This window comes from Antedon mediterranea, chromosome 11 (assembly GCF_964355755.1).
Source record: "Antedon mediterranea chromosome 11, ecAntMedi1.1, whole genome shotgun sequence".
In the NCBI taxonomy this organism is placed as follows: Eukaryota; Metazoa; Echinodermata; class Crinoidea; order Comatulida; family Antedonidae; genus Antedon; species Antedon mediterranea.
This window is the reverse complement of record NC_092680.1, coordinates 15,157,224-15,172,262: the sequence shown is the minus strand read 5'-3', so window position 1 is coordinate 15,172,262 and position 15,039 is coordinate 15,157,224. Positions and strand designations below refer to the sequence as shown.

Below are 15,039 nucleotides of genomic sequence, written 5' to 3'. Positions count from 1 at the left end.
CTGGAAGTATGTTCCTAATGTTAAGTCCAAAAGGTTTTGTGGTTTTAAGTAGTAATTCCCAGTGGTTTTCTTTGTCTTTGCGAGTTTTGTCGTTCCATTTGACATCGTGGTCTATTGCAATATATATATATATATATATCAACAGAGTCATATATGGTATTATCACAGATTTTTACCCACTAGATACATTCACTCATTCAACAAACGCCCTAACATTCAGTCACATAATTATTAATATTGTAAACACTTTTATCTTTATTGTATACTGTATGTAGGCCTATGTGGTTGTTATAGTTGTAACGTGGGCATACCCAATCGTTATTTTACTGTACTTTGTGAATTGCATTATTGTTATGTATTCTGTAATTCGCCATTGGATTTTGGATGTATAAATAAAATAAAAATAAATAAAATAAAAAAGTGAATTAATAATTTTTAATTAAGAACATTTATATTGGTCAACTACTTAATGTTATCAAATAAAATAGAAAATATTTTAACATGTGTTTTCCTTAAAATACTTTTTTTTAATGTATTTATCTTACCTCAGTTCTTATACTGTAACAAAGTTTGGGCTTTCGGTGTCTCTAATCTACAAAAAATTATTTTACAAAACGGTCTGTTCCAATTATAACATCTTAACATTTCAGAGTTGCCAGAACTAACAATCTAAAAATTGCCAACCTCCATTAACTAAATCATTTACATTATGTTTCAATATATGAACAATTTGCCAAATCAATATCATTGCTGTTTTAGTATTACATTCATATAATAACATTTCCCGTTTGTAAAACGTACACAAAGTCAATTCCGGTCCAACCATGTGAAACAATCACTCAACCATTTAAATCTGTTTGAAAAATCATTGTCTGTCCCAATCAGCTTACACGTTTTATGATTTATTTTGCGTATTGTCTATACTATTATTTCCGTTTATTTTACTTCTTGATATATTTCTATATACTATTCTAACTTTTATTTAATATTTATAATAATAATAATAGCTTAGTTCTGATCCCCCTACGTCCTCTACAAATGTACCTGAAATTTAGTTATTGGTATACTCAATGTCAATTAGGCCTGTAACTGTAGGCCTATCTTATAGGCCTATTGGTCAAAATTGGCCAAATCTTCTTAAGGGAAAAAGCAAACGGACGGTAGGCCTATATGGCTTAGATAATAAGGATATATACTGTGCGTAGTAGAAATTGTCTCCTCATAATGCTTATAAGCTGAATATAAATTGACTGACTCATCTGCCCTTGGAGAACATTAATTACTAATTCATAGTAATCATGATATGCAGGATAGTAATGTCGTATATGTTTTACTCAAATTCAAAATGGCTGACAAGACAAATTCTAGGAAGGTCTCGTCGTTTAAAAATACTGTTCATTCAAATCATATTATGTGTATAATATCGAACTCGACGCGTTTATGTTTATTATAATGTTTTGTTTTATTTCATATGCACCTAACAGCGAGTAATTCGACAATTACAGGATGGATAAACTATTTTATAATACCGTACTATTTTTATTTATTTTTATTTTATATATTTAGGCAAATTGCCAAGGATAACCATAAGCAAATTCAATCACTATCCTTCTTAAAGGTGGCAATCCATTCACGAGACAAACACAATGTACACACAATGCTTTACATCAACAAAGTCTATATTACAAGTCTTTGGGAGTGGAGTTGTAAATTGTCATTAGAAAAAATCCTGACATATGACAGGACTTGAACCCAGGACCCTTGGATTGGCAGCCAAGCATCATAACCACCAGGCCACAACTCCACTCCTACTTATGTTAGGCTTAGGGAATGGAGTTTAAATAGTCGTGAATTTAAACTGTGGCACTAGGATTGAACCTTGGACCTTGGGATTGGATGGCAAGCACCACTTAACCACCAAGCTACAGCTTCACCACCCAAGCTAAAGGTCATCTACAAATAAAAATATTGACATGGCAGCTGCTATCGGAGCACTAAAGGAGAACAAGGCCCTATAGGCGTGCTCAAATTTGAGTGTTTACCGACCGACCGACCAACCCGGACCAACCGACCAACCGACGGACATTGTGAGCTGTAGAGTCGGAATAACACACATCGGGAGTATTGCAAAATATATCCAAGAATGTTGATCATAACACTGAATTATACTTATATTAGATTCGCATGGCTTAAAACGCGGTGTCGAAAAAAATCGTTCGTCACAAAGATGATAGAATTAAAAAATAGGTAGGCAACTAAATTATAATAGCACACGACAGAGAAGAAAACAGACCAGCGAGACAATTTGCATTTCCCCAGTTTCCCCTAGTTTTAACGTGGGCGTACCCAATCGTTATTTTACTGTACTTTGGGAATTTTATGTTATGTGTTCCGTAATTAGCCATTGGATGTTAGATGTATAATGAAAATTTAAAAAAATAAAATAAAAAAGTGAAGTAATTTTTAATTAAAGAACATTTACATTGGTCAACTACTTAGCCTAATGTTATCAAATGAAATAGTACATGTATTGATATTTTAACATGTGTTTATCTTAAGATACTTTTTTATAATGTAATTATCTTAACTCATTTGTTATACTGTAACAAAGCTTGGGCTTTTTGTTGTTCTTTTTTTAGGTTATAGTTCAGAAATGGATATTTCTTATTGGTTGAGACAATTATAATATTTCGCATTGGCAATGACAACTCGTGTTTAAGGTGTGTTTGTATATAGCCATAATCATAATTACGAATTGCTTGTTAACAGAATCAATCGAAGTTATTGCGCTGTCTGTATCCCCAGTATTACAATGACTGATAATAATTCGAAAAGTTGTTCTTCTTTTGAGGTTGATACTCCAATTTTCAAATATGCAGCATCTATTGTTGGAATATCGTTCAACCTGCTAATCATTGTAATAATTTTAATGTTTAAAAATTTGCAAAATATTCAAAATGTGTTCATTTTCAACCTGGCTGTTCTGGACTTTATAAGTGGTGTATTTGTTTTTGGTAGTACACTTTGGTGGAGATTATTTGCTTGTATTTTTAACCCTTCTTACACATTTTGTGTGATTTATCAAGGCGTACAATTTTGGAAAAATTTGAACACTGTTTATATCATTGTTGTGTTAAGCCTTGATAGATGTTTCGCCATCGTACCTTGCATTTCATCGAACACTTACCGTACACAAAAAGCCGCAAAATGTGTTTGTTTTATAACTTTCATAGTTTCAGGATTAGTTTCCATACCACTGTGGATACTTACATACATTTTACGATTGAACGGCATTAATTACTGTCAAATCCAACTTTTCGAAAAATTTAAGTTCTATATATTTGTCATGAACTATGCAATACCGTTGATTACAATTGTCTTCTGTTATTTTATGATTGTGTGTACCATGGCTTCAACACAGCAGGTCGAAAACAACCCAACGAGAAGATCATCAAAGCATTCGCTCATTCTCGCTATTTCTATAACTTTATCATTCGTAATATTGTTTTCGCCATTTTATATTATTACAACCTTTACAGATGTTAATACTGTAGTGGCTGTTGGCATGCTCATCTCTCATGGTGTAATAAATCCGGTGTTGTACACATTCATTGGAGAACATTTTAAACATAATCTATTTAAAATGTGGTGTTGCGTTAAGTGTATGCTATGTTTGACGTCAAGATTTGTAAATGAGCCGGCATCCACATTTGAACAACACTGCAACAACGACGACGACATTTCACCATAACATTCGACGACGACGACGACAACGACAACATTCCAGTGCCAAAGTGAGACTATTTAAAACAAGCAGAGTAAATGTTATAACATCACGTTTGTTTATTAATAACATCTGTCACGTGGATGAAACCGATGAGAATAATGTCGGTCGGTAACTAAAACAATGATCTCTTATGTGTTTATTAACAAAATGTATGCATGCACAACCTCAGAAAGAACATAACAATGTATTGGTTTATCTAATGTATACACGGTAATTACGCTATATTCACCATTAAACAAATATTTGGAATAATTGATATGATACTAATGTATTATTGATTGATTAACGAATATTACCGTTTTTAAACTGAACTCGTTAACAAAATTTTGTTTTCAAAGAAAAATATTATCTTGTCTGATGGATGGATGGGTCCTCATAAAGAATGGTACGTTCTGTCCCTATTATAAAGCGAAGGAAAAAATGAAGGAAAAAAGAGGAAAACAGAATAACAGAAGAAGAAAAATAGTACAAAAAATAAATGGTTATGTTGTAACCATCATCGCACTATTAATTATAGATATTTCTGATTAGATGTAATTGTCTTGGTATAGTTTTGCTACTGAGATGTTAAATAACAATACTATTAATCTGTTCTTTTTGTGATAGTTAGGTGATATTGTCATGTTTTAACTAAGATATAGTGAAAGAAAAAAAACGTATATGAAAAAAAAAATTATTTAAAAAATGGAGACTAAATAATATTATACTGATAAATGTTTATGTATCTAATGAAAACAAAGTTTAAAAATGTTTTGTATAGTTATAGTAAATATAATGGAGTCTAGAAAGAAACTATGCGAATTAAACTCTTAACGCATCATATTAATATATTTAAGATACCAACAAATAATATTGTCCCCCTGAAAGAAGCAATTGTTCCAAATTTGGTTGTTGACTTTGTTTTTAATGTTCCATAATTAATAGTTATCACTTTGACCAAAAATTGGATCACAAAGCAAATTATTTACCTGAAAAAAATCAGTATTTTAAAGCAAATAGGCCTAAATAGTCAAATTGGCTGCCAGCCAATGGGTTTTTAGTTTAATTTAACCATTTATTTGTCTTTTTATAAAGGAAAACATTATTTTGTTTCATTTTTTTTTCTGCAGAAGTGATTAAATTTATTAAACCTACAAAATGGCATATTCAAAATCTGATTTTATTAATCTTCATTTTTTCATGTTTTTTTTTAGCGGGGGTGATACATCTTTAAATCACCTACGTAGCTCCACATGGATGACATTTACTAACATACCGTACTTATTTGTAGCAGGCCTATATGTAGGCCTACATTGTTAATTTTTTTTCTTGATCTTATGACTGTAGAATCACGTTTGTGAATGTAATTTACATTTCCAATAACATAAATCACATTTATTGTGATATACTAATAGACTATGAGTAGGATTACATACAGTAAATGGCAGGAGAACATTTTACAAAATGATAATTTCTGTACTATCTGTGGAATCCCATAGCATTATTTTTTTTTAAATATAAGATGTTGGTATCGATTTTTTTTAATTTTATTTTACGGGCCTTAACCATTTGAGAGATCTAAGCCTACACTATCAAACTTGATGTGAAAAAAAAATGTGATGTGCCCATGGACACGATGATGTTATATCACTACCATTTAAGCATATCATTACCATAATAGACCGAGCGCCCAGAGAATTTAATCATGTGCAAAGCCACAAAAGGTTTGATGGGCTGATTATATAGATTTATAGCTAAAATTCAATAATCAATAATGCTGCCGGGTCGCATTTTTTGTCTTATGAGGTTCGGGCAGAAATTATGTATAATTCATTAGCTTAATTATTTTCTATTATAAAGAATTGCATAGCTGATCTACTTCCTAAAAAATACTAAACCTAGCCCTCTAAATAATCTCTCTCCAACTATTAAAAAAACATGAACCGTTCTATTTTCATCAGTCAATCACTTTAACATTCTTGTTTGAATTTGTGTACATAATACAATTGGTGAAATCTATATGCTTAGTGGTAAACGTGATCGAATATCGATCAGGCGTTCTGGTTTCATATATAGAGAACGGCAGATAAGACTTAAAAGTGTAACAAATTTTGCTGAATTCACCAACCACTACTACTTGTTATGCTTGACAGAGATGTTCAAAATGACATTTTTGGCCTGCTACATAAATCATGGTTCTGATGAGTTTCTGAAAATTAAAGATTTAGTTGTTTACCATTATCTTCTCCTTTGATAATGATCATTCGGGACAAAGTAAACAAAACAGATACATAATTGTCCACCTAAACCTCTTGTTTGGAACAGAAGACACCATAAGGGCACACTTTCCCATGAAATGAACCAACCCCTATATTGTCATGTTATTGAAAACACCTAATATAATACTGTAACATACATGTCTGAACAACACCCCTGGATGACTTGTTTTGACATATTCTTGTCTGGCTGACTGCCCTGGATGGTGTTTACCCGCGTATAGTTGGGACCCAGACAGTGGCTTGTTACTATAATAGTCTAGTATAATAATTGTTAAAGTGGAGCTACACTCAGACTTTCTCAGCTTATATTATGTTTAAGTATGCTTAATTGAAAGTGATTACATAAAAAAAACCAGGAAAAATACGGAAATATTTTCCAAAAACTCATTTCTAAAAAATCGGTCAGAAAATAGTGTTTTTTAACACATTACAGTTTTTCAGTAACTTAGGGGTTATTAGTTTACAATACGTCGCAAAACGCGTTACATTTAGCGACTGACGCGTTTTAGTCGCCGGTCAACGCATTTTTGAAATGTCTCCCCTTTGTTTTGGTAAATTATGTGAAAAATGGGGAATAAATTTTATACACACAACACACAATTAATACGATTTGTTTAGGCCTAAGTAATATTTCCGATAAGAATGTCAGTATAATTTACATGTAACCTCATGATTTTCACTGTACAACAACAGCATAATAATCTTATCAGATTGCTTTTAACTTTAAGCTAGGGCTAGGCCTAGCTCAGCCGTCTGCTCAGCCTAGCTAGCCTTACATTTTTGTCTGGAGGCCTATGTATTCATAGGCATGGTCGTTTCGCCCCATTTATCGTTCCTGGGTTTTCTCGCACATTAAGAATTGTGAAACACAAAATCCTATAGTATACAGAACAAGAGTAGTAAAGCGATGTGCAAGCTTAGACCTGACTGAAAAGCAACTATTCAGGAACCCTATAATGGCCCATGGGTAGGCCAAGGTCGGGTGCCAGCAAAACAAACTTCACTGCTGTCAGCCTAGCCTAGCTAGAGGCCACGCAGCATCGGTACATACCTACACTCTAGTAGGCCTAGGCCTAGCTTTATTGAATATATAGCCAGGTCTTTCTCAAATCTCGTTAAATTTGACATTTTAGTAATAGTCTCATAATCACATTATTACACTGTGAAACATAATAGGGTCCAATTCAGAATGTTTTAATATACTTTTCGCCCGTCAAAAATAACATCGCGACAAAATAACAGATCGCCAGCTGCAGTTAGTGTGATTGTGAAAAATGTCACGTGATTGTACTAGCAAAATAAAAAACCCAATTGGACCCGAACGGGGGAAAGTGTCTATTTACGCAAAATTGCGCAATGTATACGTGATAAAAATACCAGAAATAGAAAGATCTGGAAAAATTACATAAATATACATTTTACATTTTTTTTTTGGTGAAGAAATGAATTTTTTAGGATTATTCAAATATACCCCCCTTTTGCATGTAAAAGAATAGGAAATTACAAGGTATCCCCCCAAAACGCAAAAAGGCGTGATTTTCAAGAAAATCGTACTCATTGAAAAAAATTTCAAAAAAATATGAAGTATAAGGGATGATATTTTTAAATAATAGTTGAAATGTATGAAAAATAGTAATTTTCTGGGTGGAGCTCCACTTTAAACACTCTCACTTTGACTCTCACTCAGGAGAGACTGCAGAGAAAGAACCAGGAGATAGACAATAAATACCAGATTACAATAACATCTAATAATAACACTATTGTAAAAACATATCGAACCGTGTGCTAATCAAAAATCATTAAATGCCTATAGGTTCAAGGATTTTTCTCCTCTCCTGTGTGGTATATTTCTCGTTTGATTGTTATTTTAAATCGAAAATATTTTCCAAAGGTACAATTATGTATGCATCTTTTAACAAACCGAATATAAATTGTTTGCATCATCATTGGTAACCGCATTCATTTTTTGTTTGGACTAGGCCTACTGTACTACCATTATATTTTGCCTATTTACTTCGTCAAGAAGAAAACTTAAAAGGTTTGTTAAAATAAGCTCATTTAAAATTATTTACAAAATTATCTAGCTCAATTTGAATAGAGGGGTAAAAACGACGTATGGGCTTGAGAAATGATGTAGGCCTGGTTAAACGTGTTAGTTTCCATTGTAATTCACATGTAAAACGGTCTCTTTATTTAAGTATTGTTCGTAGTTACCTTGAATACTGCTCTACTGTCTGGTCTCCCAATTACAAAACTTATATAAGACAACTTGAGGGAGTTCAGCGTAGAGCAACTAAATTTATTTTAAATAATTTTGAAGCTGATTACAAATGCAGACTTCAAACATGCAATTTACTACCATTATGTTATAGGCGTCACTTTACTGATATCGTTTTTCTCTTTAAGATTGTCAATTCTAATATATTTAATACCGACAATTTATTTAATATTCGTAATCCACAACGTGTTACTCGTAGCTCTTCTTCTGTTGGTACTCTTTTTGATATTCGTCGCTTCAGAACTGAATCTTCTTTTCAATCATATATCCCACGTGTTACCAGAATTTGGAATAACTTACCCAGTGAAATCCGCAACATAAATATTTCTGTTAGTTCTTTTAAAACCAAATTACTTAATTATCTCAATATTATTTTTCAAATAATTTTGATATTGAAAATGTGTGTAGTTTGTCGCTTTCTTGTCGATGCTTTTATTGTAGAACGTAATTTATTTATTTTTCTCTGTTCTGGGTTGACCAATTAGCATAGGTGTTTAGCACCTGTCTTTCCGTGCCTCTTTTTATAATTGTTTTGTCTTCTTATGTTTATGGCAGAAATTGAATAAATAAATATAAAAAAAATAAATTCCGTAAAACTAAAAAAAGAAATCCATCTCGAAATCAAGCACACGTTACAAGATAGTATGGGAATAAAAATAGAAATAGACAATACAAATACATGGTTAATTGGGTGATTTAATGCCAGATACGTGTTACTGACTGATGATAATATGATCGTCTTTATCATCATTTATCAATATATTAATGACATTGCAATCATCAGCAACCAAGCCCCATACATTTATTTACTGTTTATTGATTTCCAAATGGTACGTTGATTGCATCTTGTTTCTTCTTGTCTGCTTCATTGGAAAATATTTAAAAAATTGACAGGGAGGCTCCCGAACTCCTAATATTGTAGTAGCAATTCATAATATTTACAGCATTCATTTCGAGAAGTCGCCCATCTTGAAAACAAGAGTTTTAAAAAATAAAAGGTTTTACAGTATACCTACCAGATAAAACTGCTGTTGTTTTGTTAGGAACATAGAAAATGGCCACTGCTGCCCGGGATTCATCTACAGATGGAGGTGCGGACGTACTAAATATACATCCAATTTCACAGTTCAATGAACCATTCCCTATTGATGATTATAAACCAACAGAAATAGGACATTTTTCAATGAATTGCAAACGTGAATTCTTGATAGATGATAAATCCATGTTAATGTATCTATATACGCCCGAGACTAAGGATATGAATTATGATTTGCGGCGTGGGTACAAACAGTTTGAGGAACATGATTTGAACGAAGGACTCGATAACATCATGAAGTGGATTTTAAAAAAGAGGGATCTTTTTAAGTTAGAGCCGACGAATAGTAAAATAAAAAGGTATGGACATTGATCTACGTTCCATCCAATATTATGTACTGCTGATGTTAAAATGTGCAGGAATATAGACTACAAAAGTTATTTATCTTTGTTTAATTATAAATCGCTCAAAACAATAATTCTTTTGCCAAATGCAATGTAAAAATATTAACTTTAAATTACAATTTCTCGTACGGTGGGTGTACACTACCATTACACTGTACATCAATGGCACACGATGATGCCAATTATAACATACATTGCAAATGGCAAGCGAAGAAGGCTGTCCTTTTGATCATTCATTCACGTTCTTGATTTTAGTTTGTATTCTTGTTTAAAATAGTTTAGATAAGGATTTTGTTGGTTGCCGAGGACATTTCACGAAAATCATGTGTACACCGTATTTGAATAAAGAAGAATGGATTATGGCTGTCACGTTATACCGTGGCACTTACTACATAAATCAAGTGGCAACAGAGGAAAAGAAAGATTATCTGAAAAAAATGTCGGGTGAAGAAAAAGAAATTGCGTACTGGGGATATAAGTTTGAGCAGTATATGACAAGTGGTATGTTTTGTTAAAATGTATATCTGTAATATTTAATATCATTTCCTATTCCATCTGTCTATGAAAGTGATCTACCTTCTCGTTTCGTTTTCATATTTTCGTCTGTCTTTTTAAGCTTCTTGCTGAGTCGTTCCACGTCTACATTCTTGCTTGGTGACCGTAATAATGACTACTATTTGAAACAGTTTTACAACTTTACAGATTTGGAAATTAGAGTCAACGAGGAAGAGAATTCAGAAAGTTTTCTCTTGCAGAAATGAAGAAAGACAAACACTGTCAAACAAGCAACCAAAATTGAGTAGTATATAGATGTATTTTACGTTTTTAAATATAAATTCATATAAAATTATTTATATATAATTTATACAGTTGATGGTAAAGAGCCGCCGAATACAAATGAAGCTTTAAATAACAATGAAGCTTACTTCAGCGTTGTTCAGAGTGACATAAATGATCACTCACTGATGTATAGTGGAGAGGTCGATTGCTGTACCGATGTTCAGCTTCAACCTCCATCTAATTATGTGGAATTAAAAACGTACAAAGTTTTTGACCCAACCGATGAAAAGGAAAATAACAAATTTAAAAGGTAAGGTCGGCCAGCTGGAGCTATAATTCAATTTCTAAATTTTAGCTTCAGACAATTTAGCGCTCCCCACCGTTTCTGAAATTCTGGAACCGCTCTTGTCCTTTTTTTCTAATATCTAAAAATTGAAACTATATCACTTGTTATGTTTATTTATATATTTTTATTTAAGGATATTTAACAAAATTGTTGATTAATTTGCTTTAAGATAATGTAAGTTGTCTTAAAAGAGAGAGCTACATGACTATTGAATGAATGGTTGTATTTAATTTCTACTCGTTACTTTTGGTATGTATTCTATTCTCTTTTTTCTCCATCGTCGTTGTTACTGCACTGAAATAGTTAATAAATGTTAAGTTGTGCTCCGAAGGAGTAGCTGAAAGTTTTGTAACTTCACTTCATCAAACATACATTTGTGATAAATTATTACAATTACCCACAAATTGTTTGTGTTTTTAGGTATAAATTATCGAGGTGGTGGGCGCAGTCCTATCTCCTAGGTATTCCCACAATAATGGTTGGGTTTCGAAATGAAAAAGGTATTGTTCAAAATGTGGAGAGATACCCAACTATAGAATTACCTGAAAAAGCTAAGGTAAGATAAGGAGGAGGTATAATTAAAAAGATTGGATATTATTTTGGTTTACTTATAGTTGTTACATTGTCCTAACATGATTGTTTTCAATGATTTCAATGATGATGATGACGATGAAGAGGGTGATGACGATGATGACGACGATATGACGATGACAATGATGATAATAACACTAATTAGTCAGATGTTTTGCCCTACTCTGACGTAATTTATACTTTATACTAAGTACAGCCTGGTGTTCATACATCTGAACCACCGAGCTTGCGCACTGTTGACTAGAGATTAGAGTCGAGCCCAACTATGACCGCCAGGCTAGTGATGGAGGTCGTGAGTTCGAGTCCCACCCGAAAATTGTTTTAGTATTCTCAATGTATATAGTAAAGTACAAATTATGGCAGAGTAGGGCAAACATCTTAATTACCAATTACTCAACACACTGACGCAAAGCAACTCAACTGACTGTAATACTAAAAAACGCCTGTCTTATTTTATAAAATAGCAAAACAAAATTTGGTGTCCGGAAGTGTGTATGCATTTCTGCGACAGTTTTTTAAAGCATGTAAAGAAGTTAGTGATAAAAGACGATCCATGGTTAGTACGGTAAATCTCCATGTTTAGTTATGATTGGTGGGTTTAGTTTTTCAGCAATAAACTTTACGGTTTTCTGTATATTAGGCCTACTTATCAATCCATGTCAGAGTTTGCCAAATAACTTACCAATATTATCTTTGTAGTCTAGTTGTGTGTATCATGTTCTGTAAAAATAGACCTATACGAGAAATATAATAATCATGAAATACCCTAAAATAATACAATTTGCAGATTTCCTGAAGCGACAAGTGCTTAGCAATATTATTATACTAAAGTTTTACTAACAGTATATCTTATTTCCAACTCTCTCCGTTTCTAACAACTCCCTGATGATACATGATCAATAAAGCCTCTGAATTTTATGTTATATTATTTGGTTTTTTCTTTTTTTCTTTTAGTGTTGTTTATTTATTTAAACGTCTTAATGATCAGAATGGGATAACATGCACCTTGGAGGAAAATTCATCTCATAAATTTGTACAAGAGTGGTATACAAGGGAATTTGTTTAATTTGATTATTATTATTATTATTATATCAGTTTTTTACAACATTATTATGTAACCTATATGTATATTTATACATCATTTTACGTATACACATATTATATTTTATATAATCAGATTCACACAAATATAAATTATAGCAGGCGGTTAAGGTAAGATCTATTATAAAAAGACGGGACAGTAAACACGTAGGTCCATTTGTTTACATTTGGTGTCAAACCACGTGACTTAATTGTCCGTGTGTGCCAGAGGCCAGACGGAGTATCTAAGCTCAGGTAGCATACGTATGAAACGTTATATTATGTGCAAAAATATTTTTCTTCTATATATAAATTTACGTAAGGGCAAAATTCGGTAAATCGCGGCTTACTTACTAGAATTTTTACTCGATGGTATATAAAGTTGGTTCGTACTTTCGGTACTGATTTTAACCACCTGATGTAACCCTGTTTACTAATTAAATTGAGTTAGAAAATTAGTTATTGACGATTAAAACGAATTTAGGTTCAACGATTTGCCCCAAATAGGGGTGTTTTCCGATCGTGGTATACACTGTCTAATGGATGTCCAACTTGAAAAATACCCGCACACAATAATACGAGGACGCTTCGCATTTTCCTATCTCCTCCTACGATAATTGTTTTTAATAGCTGAAAACCGGTTGAACTGCTCGAGTACAGCATCATAATGTTGAAGACAGGCCGATTTTCTTTAAAAAATACTATTTTGATAGATTTAATTTACGTTTTTACAAATGTATTGATTTGCGATGAATGGAACATTCCAATCTCTCAGTCTGCCAGTTTGGTTTAACACAAGTAGGTAAATTTATGAGCCCTTGGAGAATAAACTTGCAATACTTTGACAATACAGTACTGCAAATACCTATTAACCATTTTTGGTCGTCATTTGAATCGAACATTTCTTACTGTGAATAGATGTAAAAAAAATATATACAAACATTTCTTACTGTGAATACTGTTAGATGTAAAAAATATATACAAATAAACTTTATTACTGTGATTATGGGTAGGCTCTACTGTTAGATATATAAACACGTAATATACAAATAAACTTTATTACTGACAGTTGCTTCTCAATGTTTGCATTAATTAATAATTACAAAAAATATAAACGTCGTAGTGGTGTATCGTTACATGTACTTTACTATTTCAATCGACTATGACAGTGACAGTTTTAACAAAGTATTAAATCGCAAATGTTTTACTATATTTAGTCACCGTTAGTGGTATATTATTTATAGGCCTATAAAAAATGAAAACAATATTTCGTTACTGACGTGGATAAAGAATATATTTAAAAATGGTTCCTCTTTGTACCTATCCTCTTTCCCATCCCTCAACCCTAATTGGGTTTCTTTAAATAAACAATTTGGACTCATTTTGTGGTAAGTTTCTCTTTCGGAAGTAATACCCAGGGTGCTAATTTTGGTTGACTACATAAATCATTGTGTCTACTTATTCGTTTCTGTAAACGACAATGTATTATAGTCCTGCGGTACGTGCATTTGAAATCGCCAGATTTTTTACCCTGAAATTACTGTGTATTCGAGAACCATCCGATGGGCACGACCTAGATGGTACGCGAGCGAAGCGAGCGTAGCATCTAGTTTTACTAATTAAGACAAAACTCCGTGTTATGGACCAATCGTTCTATAATTATGTTAAAATTATTATGTTTAACACTTTGTTTTACTCTTCCGGGATGGTTCTAGACATTTTTTCTTAATCAAAAATTAACATATTTGTTTACTACTAATGTTCAACCATCGAACATGTAGTGTTTTTCAATGCATATCCTTTATGGCAATAAAGAAATATAATTATAATATATAATAGTATCTATCGTTCCGGTATTTATTGGTAATTGATATTTGGGAATTTATTAGTTGTTTTTTTTGCGAACCAATCTGAAACTACTTTGTATTGGCAGTGGTTGTAAAAGCAAAAACATGTTCTCTTATATCCATAACGTGTATCAATACAAATTAATCATGTTTCTTTGTTGGTAAAGCGTAACAAATCACGTGCACATTAATACATTTTGTTGCATTGGTTGCAAGAGCAAAATGTGCTCCGATTTAATCCCAATGTAGGCTATTATATTGGTCAGACAAGAAGAAAAAAACATGAATATTTATTAATATGTTAGACCCATCATGGGCACTATTATTTATTATACTGATAGATATTTAATGGTTTGTTGTCGATATAGTTTTACTATTAAGATGGTAAATTACAAATACTATTATAATTAATTTGTTCTTTTTTAACTGATAACATTAAAAATTGACTACTCTGTGAATAATCAAATATCAATTAATGATAAACTGGGTATATTGAATAACAGGCTGTAATGCGATTTTTGTAGGAACATGCAAAGTAGGCTTTGTGTAGGCCTACAGTTATAGTCTATTTTGTATATTGATAATACAGTAATAAATGGCAGGAGAAAATGATAATTTGTTCTGTGGAATAT

At 32.2% G+C, this 15,039-nt stretch overlaps 1 protein-coding gene and 1 long non-coding RNA gene across 2 annotated transcripts; one reads left to right on the top strand and one right to left on the bottom strand.

Annotated features, from left to right (window-relative positions):
* Window positions 1-2,618: 2,618 nt before the first annotated feature.
* On the bottom strand, window positions 2,619-6,023 carry LOC140062922 (uncharacterized). Its single transcript, XR_011847552.1, has 3 exons — window positions 6,003-6,023; window positions 4,084-4,185; window positions 2,619-3,800 (listed from the first exon to the last, which is right to left on the bottom strand). It is a non-coding gene; the product is annotated as an uncharacterized lncRNA (long non-coding RNA).
* Window positions 6,024-9,573: 3,550 nt separating this feature from the next.
* Window positions 9,574-15,006, top strand: LOC140062008 (decapping and exoribonuclease protein-like). The gene is made up of 6 exons (XM_072108048.1): window positions 9,574-9,718; window positions 10,041-10,264; window positions 10,634-10,853; window positions 11,310-11,445; window positions 11,945-12,036; window positions 12,435-15,006. The coding sequence occupies exons 1-6, from the start codon at window positions 9,582-9,584 to the stop codon at window positions 12,544-12,546; spliced, it is 921 nt and encodes a 306-aa protein (XP_071964149.1). The 5' UTR covers window positions 9,574-9,581; the 3' UTR covers window positions 12,547-15,006.
* The last annotated feature ends 33 nt before the right edge of the window (window positions 15,007-15,039 follow it).